The sequence below is a fragment of the Rattus norvegicus genome, chromosome 1 (genome assembly GCF_036323735.1).
Source record: "Rattus norvegicus strain BN/NHsdMcwi chromosome 1, GRCr8, whole genome shotgun sequence".
NCBI lineage: Eukaryota > Metazoa > Chordata > Mammalia > Rodentia > Muridae > Rattus > Rattus norvegicus.
In genome coordinates, this window is record NC_086019.1 from 231147141 (window position 1) to 231164062 (window position 16922).

At 45.1% G+C, this 16922-nt stretch overlaps 1 protein-coding gene across 8 annotated transcripts in view; it reads right to left on the reverse strand.

The window, feature by feature from the left end:
- Positions 1–16922, reverse strand: part of Tjp2 (tight junction protein 2) — a 128533-nt gene that overhangs the window by 10923 nt on the left and 100688 nt on the right. For all 8 annotated transcript variants that reach the window (NM_053773.3, NM_001414504.1, XM_006231176.4 and 5 more), the window contains 10 exons: positions 15603–15711; positions 15363–15496; positions 14185–14251; positions 13458–13608; positions 7695–7803; positions 6657–6867; positions 5133–5320; positions 4604–4699; positions 2934–3013; positions 1847–2057 (listed from right to left, as the gene is read on the reverse strand). In NM_053773.3, coding sequence (NP_446225.1) covers positions 1847–2057; positions 2934–3013; positions 4604–4699; positions 5133–5320; positions 6657–6867; positions 7695–7803; positions 13458–13608; positions 14185–14251; positions 15363–15496; positions 15603–15711 — 1356 coding nt within the window. The remainder of the gene's footprint in view (positions 1–1846; positions 2058–2933; positions 3014–4603; positions 4700–5132; positions 5321–6656; positions 6868–7694; positions 7804–13457; positions 13609–14184; positions 14252–15362; positions 15497–15602; positions 15712–16922) is intronic.

Sequence of the window (16922 nt, forward strand, 5' to 3'; positions counted from 1 at the left end):
AGCCATTCAATGGACTTGAACCAAAGGATTGGGGATGGGGAGATTAAATGAGTCTCCCGTTTTCACGTTCATGATCATGCTGGGTTCTGCTTCTCATCTGTTAAAATGAAGAATTATGAATACGGTACTGGCTAATTCAAAATCTCAAATCAGATTAGGCTTCGAGGTCTGAAACTTTCTGAGAATGCACACAACATCCAAGTAAAAAAAAAAAAAAAATCCCACACTGTGAAACTGTCATATACAGAACTGTCCAAATGATCACAGCAAATCGCCTACAGGCTCTATGGCTACAACACATGTTAAAAAAAATACGTGAATCCCAGACTTAAGTCTCATCTCTAAAGTGCTTATAAAAGCACTCCAAGATCTAAAAATGTGACTCATTTCTGGTCCTAAGCACTTCAGACAAGGGATAACCCACCTATGCCCCATCCTTTCTGGCATCTGAATTATCTAGCTGGCTTCTAAGGGATGTGAGATGTAGTCAGAGAAACCACTTTTAGCGTGGGCTTGGACCTGTGATGGTTTCCACCAGCCCGATTACGCCGAACACAGGTCAGACTGACATTCAACTCCTAGCACCTGCATAGCAGCTCACAACCGTCTATAACTCTATTTCCTACACAGAGATATGCACACAGGCAACAAGCAAGCAAGCAAACAACAAAACAAACAACAAAACAAAAAACCCAACATCACCAGCACATATAAAAACAATCTTAAAAAAAATACATGCACAATATTCAGCTTAGAACCCGAGTGGTGGATGGATTACACTTTTCTCCTGTGCATTTGGCTAAACTCTATCCTAGCTACAACTTTCACCCTGATGTTCAGACCTACATCTCTAACAAGAGACAGAAACAACAGAGAAACCATGTTCGAATGCAGACGCACCTTGGTCTTCTTGCCAAACATCAAAGTTTGAGACACCTGTCACTGACCTCTAAAGTCACTGAATGAAAAAAAACAATGGCATCTCTATAGGATCCTTATGGTGTCCCCACAAAATAGAGCATTGACCAACCAAAAAGAATTGTGTCACTCTCTTAGACTCTCAATGATATCATGCTCACACTGTTTACTCATGAAGACGGTACGGAGAAGGTCTATTTTTAGACCATCTCGCTATCATGAGCAATGGCTGCAATGTGGCTTTATTTTTGGCATTTTAAAAATATCTTATTTTGGAAGAGTTCGTATGCAGACCAAGTAGAGGCCAGCTATGAAGTCTCCTGGACCCAGCACCCACGTCTGCAGCACGGTGCCTGGCCAGGCTCTCAGTGCTCCATCTGCTCCCCTCACTGCAGATTATCTACACACACTCTAGCAAGGCTACAAGATAATTTACAAAGATTCTTACATAGTGCTTATCTGTAAAAGATAAGGGTAATCATTAAGGGAAAAAACATTCGCTGTATCATTACACCACAAGAGTAGAAGTAGAAATGTTTAAATATTCCACACGCGGAGTGCTCAAGATTCTATCGGGGTGACGCTGTCAATCACTGTAATGAGTTCCCCATTGCATAATTAAGGCATCACCAACAGCAAGGAGACCACAGCAACACGCAGGTAACAAGGACATGGGGCTCATTAGCCTTGAGTCTACCCCAAAAATCTAGCATCATGAAAGTGACCGATTACCAGGTTTTGCATCTTGACAATCATCTCTGGCTATCAAAAATCACAAAGTTTAACACACAGCTGCCATAGGCCTACAGATCCATTCCCACGGTATGAACAACTCTTGAACGAATGGTGAGGATGCTTCCACATCCCACACTCAACGATAATTTCCTTAGTTCTCATTCTGAGCGTGGGCCTTTTAAACTTCACTTACCTGTAAAAAGATGAGAACAGGTTTTTTTGAGCTTGTTGGCTTGATCGAATAACTTGCGAGAACTTTTATTGGATGTTGGGTTCAACCTCTGCCTTATGGTTTTAATGCCTTGTCTGGAATCCGGGTTGAAGAAAATCACGATTGGGAACCACTGAGTATAATTGAGCAGGTCCACAGCTTTGGGGGTAACGTCGAGCAGGGCATGCTTGTCCTGTCACAGGTAGACAAAGGGTGGCACGTGGTGACATCAAAAACATCACTGAGGGGTTTGTTTTCCCAGGTAACGACTGTACCAGATAAAATGTAAACATCTAAATTCAAGCCTTCTTTTGAAGACAAGAGTCTCACTGTGTAACTCTGACTAGGAAGTCATTACGTAGCCAAGGCTGGCCTTGAAGTCACAGCCTTATAGTACTGGGATTAAAGACAGGCACTACCATACCCTGCTCTGTATATTTACATTAAACAGCTAAAAATATTTCCTCCTGTGTTATAACCGCTTCCATACTATCAGTTAAAACTTCTTATAGAAGGACTGCGGTAACCCTCCTACTGCATGCCTTCATCTTCCGGTTTCCCCTGAGGTCAACAGTAAGTCAAAAAGGGTGAGGGCAGTACAAGGTTCTCTGTGGGAATGAGGGCATGGACCACATTTGTACAAGCTTTGTCAGCTTATATTGCTATGACCGGTCTACTTTGTTTTCAGTTATTGCTGTGTTTCCCACCATTCCAATTTATATATTAAATTATAATACTATGAAGAAAAAGTAGTACCTGTACACACACACACACACACACACACACACACACACACACACACACACACACACAGAGTGTTGGTATGCTCATGGTTTCAGTCACCCGACAAGGCTCCTGGGATATAGTCTCCTCTAAAAAAGAGGGACCACAAATAAGTGTTACTTGGTTTAATAATGGGAACTCTGCAAAAGAACGGCACCTGGTTCACACAGGGAAAAGTCTCCTATCTACATGAGCTTCGATCATTAGTATCTTATTAAAATACACATTCCGTTTCGAACCACGATCCAGTTCACCAGCAACATGAGCTTCCGAGGGGTTATCTCACCTGCTCAATAATTTGCCTCACAGTATTCAACCGAACCACTCCACTGGATTTCTCAGATCCCGCATCTTTGGGTTCTGTTTCTGCGAAAGAAAAACGGAGCGAAGTCACGTTGACAGAAAGCAGTTGACAACCAAATGCCCCAGCCTAACATCAGCACGATGGGACAAATGACACCAGGCACCATCTCATGGCATGCAGTGAGATGAAGCCACGTGTGCATTCGTGTGTGTGTGTGTGTGTGTACCCCAGAGTGTGTACACGTGTAAGTGCTCGTGTGCATGTGTTTCACACATCCAACACCAGAGTTTTACTCATAGGAGGCAAGTACCGTACCACTGAGCTACAGCCTCAGCCCTATTAAACGGAAATCTAACCGGAAGAGATTGTTGGGTCAACCTAACAACAGGAAGTACTTGATGCTCTCCAACTAATTACCCTAATAATTCTTTCTAAAAGGATGGATCTGGAAATATAAAAGTCCTAAAAAGTCATAAATATTATCTGTAATGGATGAGCCTGAACTTAAAAAAAAAAAAGAAAGAAAATGTTTGGAACCAGAAATGCTTCCAATTTTTTTAATATTTACATATGCATAGTTAAAATAGCTACAAAAAGAAAAGGAGACCCTATGCCTAAATATAAGATTCATTCATGGTTTAGCTTGGTTATATATTCCTGTTAATATCAGTACATACAGGATGATGTCAGAAAGACCAGAAATGCAAGGCCTCCCTCAGTTACACAGTAATTTCAGGGACAGCCTTGGCTTACCTGACGGACCCTGCTCCCTGCCCCTCTATGACCGTTAGTATATGCTCACCCCAGGGAGTGGCACTATTAGAAGGTGTGGCCTTGTTGGAGTAGGTATGTCACTATGGATATGGGCCTTAAGACCCTCAGCTTAGCTGCTTGGGAGTCAGTATTCTGCTAGCAGCTTTCGGATGCAGATGTAGAACTCTTAGCTCCTCTTGCACCATGCCTGCCTTGACACTGTTACGCTCCCACCTTGATGATACTGGACTGAATCTCTGAACCTGTGAGCCAGTCCTAACTAAATGCTATTTTCATAAGAGTTGCCTTGGTCATAGTGTTTCTTCACAGCAGTAAAACCCTAAGACAGCCTCTCAAATATATTTCTGTCATCCCCCCTTTTCCCCCTCCCTAGCCACCCCCACTTCTCACCTTCATCCCTCTCTCATACAGAGACTGAGGTAATTTTTCAGAGTATCTTCAGTACCCCTGCATTTAGCCACTGATCACTCCCAGGAGAACAAGTATGGAATTTTCCCCTTGTGCTCTATCATATTGATGCTCAAAGTGTTTCCTATTTAGAATGTTTCAGAGCAGAAACATTCAACTGTAACATTAATACTAAATTTCTTTGTCACTGAGGGAACAATGGTGTTTTCATTATGTAAAAGAATATTCTTACTATGAGGAGACTCACAGGCATACTCTGGTGAGGTCTCACAGCTCTGCAATTTCAAACAGTTTCAAAAGTTGCAGGTGCGTGTCTGTCTATGAGCAGGTGGTGGAGAAAAAGTGTATCTGACAACATGATACAGTGACTCCGAGCAGAGTGTGGATAGCCACTATTTCTTCCAACTTTCCCCTGCCAGAGAGCTTTGGAGTTAAACAGTCAGGGAGCAAAGCCCTGTGAACAGACTTACTTGCAGTTTGAAACAGGTCGGGTAGCTCAGTAGTCAGCCTTTCCATTGCTATATCTGCTATGGGGCCAAACAGAACCACGGGTCTCTTGAAGCCAGCTGAAAGGAAAAAAAGAAAGGTTATCATATGTGCACCTATAACGTCCAGAGGAGAGGCAAGTGCACCGTCTATGCTTCTGCATTAGAAACAATTCTTCCACCTCATCTGGACTCCAGTTCTTTCCCAAAGGGCAAGCCTTCACATCCCTCCCCACAAAGCAGTTTATAAAACTTAAATTGTCTGATGCTGTATTGCTCCACAATCCTCCACTCAGTAGATAATGTACAAATACTTGAGTGTCAGTTTCTACATTTGGAGAATTCACCTCCATTGAGGACCCTGAGCCCTCAGCCTCCCTACTGAATATGACTCCCTCACCACACCTTTGGTGTTAGTGACTTAGGTAAAGTGGGAACTGGATGGTTACAGAGACACTGGCGGAAACGGTTCAGAGCTCAGCGGATCACTGCCGGGTCCATGCAGCTGCCTCACCTTCCCGAAGCAGAACCTTCTCGTAGGCGGGGAACTTGGTGCTAACCGACACAGCAGCTGCCAGGTCTTCCCGGCTCTTGCGAATGTTCTTCTTGACCCCGGATCTCTGGCCACGCATCCGCCAGAAGTCTGCTCTGTCCCCAGCATTCTCTCGCTGGGCATTCTGGACACTGGCCATCTGCTCAGCTCTGAGAGAAGAAGCAGGAAGAAGTCATTCTCCACAGCATACAGTCGCTGTCGTGTGGGAACCCAAGGCTGGAGGGTTGGCTCAGGGGTTAACAGTACTATCTGCTCTTCTGGAGGTCCTGAGCCAATTCCTAGCAACCCCATGGTGGCTCACAACCATCTGTAATGAGATCTGATGCCCTCTTCTGACATACAGGGATATATGCAAATGGAGTACTCATATATATTAATTAAATAAATAATAAATAAATCTTGAAGAAGGAGGAGGAGGAGAAGGGGAAGAGGAGGAGGAAGAGGAAGAGGAGGAGAAAGAGAAGAGGAAGAGGAAGAGAAGGGGAAGAGGAAGAGGAGGAAGAGAAGGGGAAGAAGAAGAGGAGGGGAAGAGGAAGAGGAGGAGGAAGAGAAGGGGAAGATGAGGAAGAAGAGGAGGAGGAGGGGAAAGGAGGAAGAGGAGGGGGGAAAGAGGAGGAGGAGAAGGGGAAGAGGAGAAGGGGAAGAGGAAGAGGAAAAGAAGGAGAAGGGGAAGGGGAAGAGGAGGAAGAAGAAGAGGAGGAAGAGGAGGAGAAGGAAGAGGAGGGGCAGCAGCAGCCGCCGCCGCCACCACCACCACCACCACCACCACCACCACCCAGGGCAGACTCAGATCGACAATGGGACCATAAAGGGGACTGTACAGCCAGAAAAGGCTTTGTGTATGAGTCACTGTCAACCCTACTGAATCACTATGGAATCTCTGAGTTGGCCTATGGGGGTGTTTCTAGAAAGGTAAAACTACCCTGAACAGATGACATCTTCCCACACAAGGGAACACAGGAGAAGAAGCAAGCTGAGGACCAGCATTCCCACCGCCCCTCCTCTGTCACAGGGATGAGAAAAGTCCACGGGGTCTCTGAACTCCACAAGCAGTAACTCAGTACAGAACATGGCGTTTTTGGCTCATATGGTGTGTAATCAGAATGTATGTAGCAAACACATCACCGTTCCGTTCTCACGTCCTACAGCCACACACCAGCAAGTGTTCCCTAGGGTGTACAAGCCCCTCCTAAGGATGGAGACCCAGAGTGCCAAGGGGTCATGGCCACACAGTGTTCCCCATAACCAAGGCAGCAGGCTATCCTCCAATAAGCCGAACCAATAAGGAAGAACCACTATCCTCCAATAAGCGGCAACCAAGCCTGAGGTGCCCAAGACTAAAGAGGCCTCAGCTCTATCTCCATAAACAACTGATGAAGGCAAACGGTGAGGTCACATGGGATTGATTTCCTCAGAGGCAGCTCTGTCGCCTTTTGGAGAAAGGGGGCGGTTTAAAAGGTATGTTTCGGAAGTAGGCTCAGTTACCTGCTTTTGTTAGGGATTAAGCCCTTCTCCAGCTCATTTCCAATCCTCACAGCCAGCCAGTGGCCCAGTTTGCCATCGTACAGCGTGTCTACCACTCGGAAGACCTCTCCCCTGGTGAAGGCCAAGCTCTGCGGAGTCTCCTTCTCACATTCAAAGTGGCTCCTTATGAAGAACGAGTCTCCCCTGCCACAGGCCAGGATGTCTCTATACACTGGAGAATAAACGCAATGTTGGCTGTGTGTGCCCAACTGAAGAGCACCCCTTCCGGGTTCCCCCATTCTGGTGCATGATGGGAATTGTGGAATCACCTCCAGCGGGAAGAAGGAAGAACCACTAACATCCTGAAGTGCTGTGATGGCGGATTTTATGTCCACCTGACTGCATGGGGGAGCCTAGACAATCGATTAAACATTATACTAGGCCTTTCTCAGAGGGCATGGTGGGTGTTGGGGGAATGTGATTAACTTTCAAATGGGAAGACTGAGGAAAGTAAATTGTTCCTCAACCCATTAGTTGAAAGCCTGAGCAGAGTATTCTGTGAAGTCCGAGGAAGTTACTGCGCCCACCCCATGACCTTCCAGCCAGGACGTCTGAGTTCTTCCTGACTCCACACCATCAGCTCTCCCAGCAGTTAGGCCTGAAGGCCCGTTGCCTAATACAGTTGCTCACCAACCTTCTGATGCAAACAGGAAGGGACTATGCTTGTCCCCCACTTTACAGGAGAGCACCCAGAAAGGTGAAGCAACTTATGAGGCTGGTGAGAGATGAGAGGAACCAATACCACCCATGATACAGAGATTCTCTAACAATCCCATCATAATTGAGGATGGACATTGCTCAGAGAAGCAGTTTAAGTCCAAATGACTCAGAACCAGCAAAACTATTTCAGTAGATGGAGGGAAAATATTTTCATACGAAATTAACAGTACCTAAACTTTCTCCACCCACCTGTGGCCCAATGTTGCTTATTCTGGTCCCAGGACACCCACGCATTCTACCCATTTCCCTCAAATAAAACAGATGACCAAACTAGCTCACCGTCTGCTCGGCTCTGAGCCAAAATGGTCACGGTTTCACCTTTAGGGATTTCTAACAGGTAGAGGACGGCATCTTCCCGGACCAGCCCTCTGAAATCTTGTGTGTTCACCTAGTTGGAGGTAAAAACCAGAAATCAAAGATGAGAGAGAGACAGACAAAGACAGACAGACAAACTCGCTTGCTCACTTGCTCAAAGTCCCGTTGGGACTGGGGAAATAACTCAGTAGTCAAGTACTTACTTAGCATGCACAATGCTTTAGGATTGATACCTAGTAATACCAAAACTTTTAAGAGGTAACTCCTAAATTTGTTTGTTTCCCCGAGGGCCTGTCCAGAACAAATGCAGGTGTAAGTCTGTATGGTTGCCGCTCAGTCCCCATGCCCAGCCCCTTCCTATTGGCCTGGGCTATGTACTCGCAGGGAACCATGGAGTTAGCATGGCCTGGCTGCCTTGAGAGAGGCAGGTGTCATAGGTTTTTCAGGTTAGAGTCCATGGCTCCTGGGATACAATGAATGTGCCTTCCAGTTCCTGAGATACAATGAACGTGCCTTCCAGTTCCTGAGAGACTGGTGTACTCCCCCAGGAAGCGGAACTTTCAGGCCACTTTGTGTTTCTCTGTCTGTTCACTTGGATGTCAAGGACACACGGAAGTTGGACAGGACAGTTGGTCTTAGACATTAATCTTGTGTACCCCGTACGGCTTGTAAACTTCACTGTATCCTGGCAACGACAACTGTAGTTGGTCCTGGCAAATGGCACTGTATTCTGTTTCCAATAAGGGTATAAAAAGTCCGTGTGCTCTCAATAAAATTGTCACAGCGTCAGTCTTGCTGTGGCCCCGCCAACAGGCTTAATTTAATTCCTCGAAGCCATATCAGGTGACCTGGACTCGGTAAATGAGTCCAGGTGGCTACAAATACTGTTCTACCTTCCTTCTGTGTCCGATCGCATCCTTCAAATGAAGAATCTGTCACTGAATTGATTAGAATCTGACATTCTCTCTGACTCCCTGTTTTTATGAAGTCTCTCAAAGAGGTAGCCAAAAAGATACAATATGTATTATTCAATACTGATTATCAATACTGATAACTATTACCAACACAGAATGGTGGGGTCTATAACACGCAGACCTGGAACCATATTTCTTTAAAATTAATTCAAATAAAACCTTGAAGGCACATCCACAGTTCAATTCACCCTTTCTCCTGTAACCCCGATCTCTCAAAAGCTATCTAACAATAGCTAGAATCCCAATGCTCTCAGCTGCAGCAAGGTGATTATGAGTTCAAGGTCAGTGGGATTCTGTCTCAAGAAGAAAGCAGAAGAAAAACGTTTAACGCGAGTCGGTGAAACCGGGTGCATTAGTGTTCCATGGAGGACCACTGGCCCTGCTGTCACTAGGTTTCTGGTCTATACGTCCTTCTAGCAAGGAGTCAACAGCATTTACCCCACCATGACTGGAGGGTGACCCTAGGGAAGGATGCTGCAAGATAACTTAGAAAGCCAGGACAAACTTTTAACTTGCACCTTCCTGATGGCTAAAGATGAGTATCTGGGAAAAATTCTTGGCCATCAGCATTTCTTCTATTAAAGATTCTTTCTATTTAGTTTCACGCCCCACAATATAAAAATTATTTGCTATGGGTAGAGTCCTTTGTTTTCATCTACCTCTGGACAGTACATGTGTGTTTGCTGCCCAAGGTCAGAATGGGGCATTGGATGCCCCGGAACTGAAGTTACAGATGGTTGTGAGCTACCATGTGAGGGCTGCAAATCAAGTGCAGGCCCTCTGAAGAGCAGACCTAACTGCTGAGCCACCTCTCCAGCCTTCAGGCTGGATTTTAAATGAAGCCTTTATTTTCTCCGTGTTTACTTCTATTTTGAATTCTTAGTATGTTCCAGACACCAGTGCTCCATCAGCTAGGCGGCTTGTAAAGACTCTTCCCCTGCTGTACGCTGCCTCTTCACTCAAATGATGGCGTTCTTTGTCCAGAAGCTTCTGAAGTTTCTTGGTTTCATGAGATCCCACGTGTCAACTGTAGGTCTTATACTTGGGCTACCAGGGTCCTGTTCAGAGAGTCCTTTCCTGTGCCTGTAAACTGCACCATGTCCTCTGCTTCCTTCTCTGTCAGATTCAGGGCGTCAGGTGTTATGTTGAGATCCTTGGTCCATCTGGATTTGAGTCTTGTGAAGAGGGAGGGAGGACGATCTATTTTCATTCTTCTACAACCCGTCTGACCGGCTCTGTTTGTTGAAGACGTTGTCTTTTCTCCAGTGTGCAGTTCTGGTCTTTCCACACTTGTGTGGTTGTGGGTTTATCTTGGGCTTACCTGGGCTTTCAATTCTATTCCGCTGGTCAATGTGTCTCTTTTCTGCAAAACCATGCTGTTTTTACTATCATAGCTTTGCAGTATAACTTGAAATCAGAGATGGTGATCCCTCCAGCAACGTTTTTATTCTTTAGGATTGTTCAAGCTATCATGAGTCTTTTGTGATTTCGTATGGAATTTTGCCCCCCACCTACCCAGTTTCTGTTAAGAATAACATTGGAATTTTGATGGGGATTAGGTTGAATCTATAGATTACTTTTGGCAGGATGACCATTTTCAAAATATTAATCTTGGCAACCCATGAGCATGGGAGACCTTTCTATCTCTTGATAGCTTCAATATTCTTTCTTTGATATATTAAATTTTTCACTGTACAAGTCTTTACCTTCTTTAGTTAGATTCATCCCAAGATTTTTTTTTTCTTCAGGCCATGGTAAATGGGGTTGTTTCCTTTGTTTCCTTTTGGTTATGTTTGCTGTTGGTATTCAAAAGGCTAGCAATTTTTGCACGCTTATTTTGTGCTGAGATACCTGTCTGAATATATTTAACTAGTTTTAGAAGATTTTTGGTCTTTAATGCATAGTAACATGACAGTAAGATCCTACTACTGCAGACGGAACATATACAAGTCATAGGATGCGGGGAAATCAACCATGTACTGAGCTGGAAGATTCATTACCCATCAGCTATAAGTTTCCATAGTGCTGGAGGTCCACTGTATGCTACCAGTGGAGAAAAGACATCAAGCCTTAAACAGCCCTGAACCTTACAATAACAACTAGCTGGCAAAACAGGCCCACTGGCAGAAAATGGCACAAGTGATAGGGCAGTAACCGACCTCTGGTTGGATTTAGAACCCAATCTGATACTGTTAACTAGGCTAAAAGCCTACGGCTGGCTCTGTCATGGGCCCTAGGAAGAACTCAGTACTAAATTTTACTAAGTGGAAATAGTCATAAACTGACCACTAAGCCTATAGATTAGTGTACCACTTAATATTGAATGGAAAAGTTCCTTTTTTTCTTCTTTTTTTTCTTTTTCCTAAACAACATTCTCTATGCAGTCCTAGCTGTCCTGTAACTGGATTTGTAGACCAGGCTAGATTTGAACTCAGAGATCTCTCCTGTCTCTGACTCCTGGAGTGCTAGTATAAAAGACATGCACCACCACACCTGACTCGGAAGGTTTCTTTATACAGTCAATGATTAATTAAAAGACCCATAACTTGTCAACATATAGAAAATAACGGAGTGTGTCACACTGAACTCTAAAGAGTGTGGAGCACCAAGCTCTGAGCCCAGAAGAGTGTGGAGCACTTAGCTCTGAAGGTGGGGAGCACTCAGCTCTGAAGAGTATGGAGCACTCAGCTCTGAAGACTGGAGCACTCAGCTCTGAAGAGTATGGAGCTCTCAGCTCTGAAGAGTATGGAGCTCTCAGCTCTGAAGAGTATGGATACTCAGCTCGGAAGACTGGAGCACTCAGCTCTGAAGGTGGGGAGCACTCAGCTCTGAAGAGTGGGGAGCACTCAGCTCTAAACAGAACATCTATACAAGATTCCCTCCCAGAATGAGGAAGAGGGAGCAGAAAATAAAGGCTAGAGGAGAGTGATCTGCAAAGGCAATCAGCTCCTCTTTGAAACAATGTTACTATGTAACATGCTGTTATTCTTGCCTCTGTCCCCAAACAGAGGTCACAGAACTCTGCTGTCTAGCCCTTTCGTGTGCCATTTGCACAGCTTCATCTGTATCTATGAATGCTTTTTATGCACATTGTAACTACTCATATTTATCTGTTTATTTAAACATAAAAGGGCACACATAAGGCTTCCATTTCTTACCTTCTGTTGGAAGCAAAGCTACAATTTTCAAAATTAAAACACACTTTGCAAGCTACATTTTAAAACTCCAGGGCCAGTGATTTGGCTTAATGTGTTAAGGCCCTTGCCACCAAACCTGATGCCCTGATTTGATCCCTAAGATCCATGTGGTGGAAGGAGAGACTCCCACAAGTTGTCCTCCTCTTAGGTCCACATGCATGTGTTTCTCTCGCTCCCCCACTCCACCCCTCACATACCACAAATAGGTGTAGTTTTAAAATTCACAAGACAACCACAACCACTCCCGAAAATGTGTCTGGTTTTCTTTTCTGTCTTTTCCATTCCATAACAGATTTTGAAAGAGACATACCAGCCACACCATATAAATAACAAAGAGGCAGTTAAACCAAGCAGGGGAAAAAAAAAATAACTAAAAACAAAAGCAATCCTATTTCTGTTATCTGTAAGATCCCGCTGGGTTCAGCCATAGCACAGCAGCATATTATACATGTCAGGCCTTGCCTACAAAAGGCAGGGGCATTCTAAAAAACCCACCAACAAAAGAAAGTGGCCAGGCTGCACACAGCCCCCTTCACGTCCTCAGGCTAACCAGGGAGCGAGGAACAGGAGGCCAGAGCTCTTGTACTTCAAGGTCAGACTGTGCAGTCCTTCCCAACAGTCAGATATCGCTTTTCAGTATCTGAGCGAGGTGTGCAGGGCGGGGCTGTGTGTGCTGGGAGCCTCGGGAGGATTCAGGAGGATTCGGTATCAGCTCGGGCTCACAGTGCTGCAGCTGCCTCTCTGCCCGGCTTGGGAGCTCAATCTTTCTCAGGCTTTTACCGAAAAAGAGACCATGTGTAGTCGAGCTTCAGTGACGATCAAGGCTACCTGTTGCCTGACCTCTACCAAGGACTACTGCAGGGGAAGTCAGTGCTCACCAACATCTCTCTGGTCACCATGGTGATGGGGGTGGGGGGTGGAAAAACTTTGTAGAAAAGTTCTGACGATGGAAGCAATTCTCCTTGTCTTTAACAATGCTTTAGACAGAAATTGGGTGTCTGAGACTCTGGGTGAATTCTCCAATTTTAATGAGCACGGCTCTAAACCTTTGGCTTCCCAGTAGCCGAAACCATGCTTTCTCTTCATCTGTACACTCGCCGAGTACAAATTAGTGTGTGCCCGCATTGGAGATTTTCATCAGGAACATGGGAAGTAGAAGGGGTGGAAAGATGCCCTGGGATCATGTGTTACCTCAAGGTTCCCTCAGTTAGTCTTCTTGAGCCCTTCCGGGAACCAAAGAAAGACCCAGAATTCCACTGGAAAGCTTAGCAATGGTCGTGAGCAAGGCCTAACACCTCCCACTCTGGACTGCATCAGCAGAGTGCAGAGGGCACGCCCTTGTTTTGTGCCTTGAGGTGTCTGGATGCTGCTGCAACTTCTTCTGCCCTCTGCTTTGGACAAAGAAATGCTTACCAGACCCCCAGCTAATGCCTTTTGGATTTTCCACCAAAGTCTCTGTGTGTGTGCAATCCAGAAAAATAAAGAAAAACCCCTATACTGAAAAACATCCATCAAAGCACCTTGCCGGGCGACTGCTAGAGGGCAGGCTTCCTTACCTTCAGAATCTGGTCCCCTTCTTGTAGGCCCTCCTGCTCTGCAGAGGTGCCCTCCTGAATGCCAGCCACAAATATGCCAACATCATTTCCACCAGCCAACCGGAGGCCCACGCTGTCTCCCTTCTTGAACTTCACCATTTTGGTGTTAGGGCTGAAGCAGGTTTGGTTTAAGAAAGAAAAGACAAAATGTACTATTTAAAATGGAGGATTCCCATCAAGAGCTTAAAGACTTAACTATTTTCTAGCTCAGGAATGACTTCACGGTCTACAGAAGTTCCCTCTCATTTTTCCTATCTGTTCTATAATTTAATCTCCCTGGGACAGCAATGGGAAATGTCTACCAGCCCAGAACAGAACAAAATACCAAGTCTACCACATTAACTCATCTTAGATGAGAGAGAACGTAATTAGGAATTGATTTCAGCATTCTGGATGCCCTCCCAAATGCATTCCACCACAAGTTTAGTCAAGTGAAAACAGTTCAGATGCAAGGAAGCCAGGCCTAATCCAACAACTACCAATCTAGACATCATTCAACATGGCCCCTTCTCCCTCCCCACCATGCTGGGACCATCACACCCCTACAGTGTCTACTGGAGCTGCTCCACCTTTCTACATCTGAGTGATGCAAATATTCAGAAAATACTCAGGACAAGTAGTTGGTGGGTAAGTGAACAGACACCAAAGCCGTAAAGTTCGCCCAATCCCAGAGTTTGGAGGGACATACCCATATATTGCTTCATCTTCGGGACTAGGACGAAGAAAGACTCTTGATGCTGTTCTGGGTTGAGGAACTGTGGATTTAAAGATTTTATTTGTTTTTATTGTATGCATGAGAGATTTTTTTTTTTTTCCACACACACAAACTCACCATGTGGGTACCTAGTGCTTGTAGAGGCCAGAAGAGGGCATCAGATCCCCTGGAACTAGAGTTACAGAGGGCTGTGAAACCTTGAATTCTCTCCGATCACCAAGCACTGGGGGTTTTAAGAAAGTCTGGTGTGGCTGAATGTGTAGCCTAAGTGTACAGCTCTGCCTCACATGGAGCACAGTGTGGATTCAATCCCCATACCATGAACATAAATCACAACAAATCGAGACACAAATCTTCATCATCCAGACCCAGAGCTTGTTTTTTTAATTATAAAGATAGCAAAATCCACAGGTTTTAAGTGTAACCACTTACTGTGGTGCTACACTGTATCACCCCATCTAATAAATCACAGCTTTCCCTGCTCCCGAGCCCACTCCTTTCTTAAATTGTCTTCATTTTTACTTCTGGAGAAAGAGAGAGGGAGGGAGGGAGGGAGGGAATGAGGGAGGGAAGGAGGGAGAGAGAGAGCGGTGAAGGGAGGGAAGAAGGGAAGGAGGGAGGAATGAAGGGAGGGAAGGAGGGAGGGAAGGAGGGAGGCAAGGAGGAAGGGAGGGAAGAAAGACTTATAGATGAAGCTTAACTTTAGGGCATTAACAGTTATCACAGTTCCTCAAAGTCAGAGAAAAGAAACGCCCTAACACAAGGTGCACATGCACAAAGAAGTGTTCTTTATAGCTAGAAAATATTATGTTTTCCCCACATATAAATATTTATGTACCTAGAGTTATGATGATAATCACATGGATAGAGGGTAAGAGGAGACATTCAAATGTGTCAGAATGTGACCCATTCTGATCATATAATAGGACAGATTTTACCTCCCACATTAAGAGAAAAATCAAGAGGGCCTCCTCTGCTGGACAAATTATGTTTTAAATAATGTTGCTGTTTTTTTTTTTTTATCAGTCACATTCTAGAACATCAAGCACATATTTCTGAACTCAATTCTCCCAATCAGTGGATCTGTGCTGGAAGCATGAACCAGCTCGTGTGTAACATACACATACAAAAGAATGACCTGAACACCTCACCTGGGGATTCCTCCTGGGACCTGGGCTCCTTGTTGGCCTCTGTGACACCTGCAGCTGTGATGTCCCCCGTGGACTTGAACGGCGTGGGTGTGGCACCCATCCTGGACATTCTGCCTGAGGTCTCCTCTCTTGAGCTGAAGCATACACCATGATCATGTCTCAGCAGATAACACAGTCGTGTTACACACCCAAGTGCACGCACCAGTGACTAACGGAAACGGAGCCCACCCGCCACCTTACCTTGGCCTCTCCTTCAGCTTCTCAGTGGAGGAATGATACTCCTGATCAGAATACTGCTGGCGCCTCTCCTCTGGAGAAAAAGATCGGTTGGACTCGATTTCCGAGATATCTGGTTTCAAAATAAGGAAAGTCCAATTCAGTGAAATACATACGTACCAAAATTACACTAGTCTCTAAGAGTCGGAAGCATGAGAGAAGGCTATCAGCTTAGCAGTTTTTCTTTTACTAAGGGGGTTGGGGGGGGAGCTTCCTAATTTTCAGAGAGAGACATTACTGAATGAAGAGACAGTCAAATTCTGAACTGTACACTTCTTTTAGCCCACTAGCTTTTAAAGCTGTTTTAAAGAGGCCGTGATCCAGCTACAAAGAGGTGTCCCTCTGTTACTACTGTAGAAATTGGTTCCAGAGCCATTTCTCCAACCAAACTCGGCAGATGATGAAGTCCTTCATATAAAATGTTAAATGAGAGCATGTAGCCTTATCCATATTCTTCTGCATGTTTTATCTATATACATAACATATTACAAATGCCATATCAACTGTGGTTACACTGTACTGTTGATAGAGTAAGAAAAAGAAACCTAAACTTTCTGGACTTCCTCCACCCCCATGCCCCCATATTTTCAACTCATCACTGCCTGTATCTGAGACTATAGAAACAGCTCTTGACAAACAGACCTGTGCTCCTTACATTTAACGTGTATTCTACATGGTTTCATGTAGAGATCTTGTTGGAATCAAACTCCCTAACACTGATGCTGTATGGAGGACCGCATGATGAAAAACGGTAAGAAAATGAACGAGACACTACCACAGTGAGGTGCTATGATCGCTTTGCCTTCCTCACAGACCAGACCAGCTGATCCGATGTCTGATAGACCAGAAAGGAAATTAGTGTCCAAAAAACGAGGCACGTTGGTGCATAGCACCAATCTTAGGGAAGTGCCTTGGCCTGCTGAGCCATCTTGCCACTCCCACCCCCACCCCCAGGCTGTTTTCACCCAGTAGGCTAAACAAGAGAGCAGCGAGAAAGCCAACTGTGTGGCCTGGGATGGAGCCACACCTCGGGAACTTGTACACAGGATGGAAGCCCTCTCCTGAGCTATCTCCCCAGTCTGAAAGTATTACGAGAGCCCATCCTCTAGTTAGCATGGCTTTGAGGAGAGGCACGTGAGGGAGTCTGGTGACCCTTTGACATGCCTTTACTGTGTTATTTTTCTAAAACACCCTGTGACGGTAAGGCAGTAATCCTAAATCTGCAATTTGAACACAACCACGCCTGCTCTCACAGCCATTTCTTCTGTTATTAGTGCTGGTCCC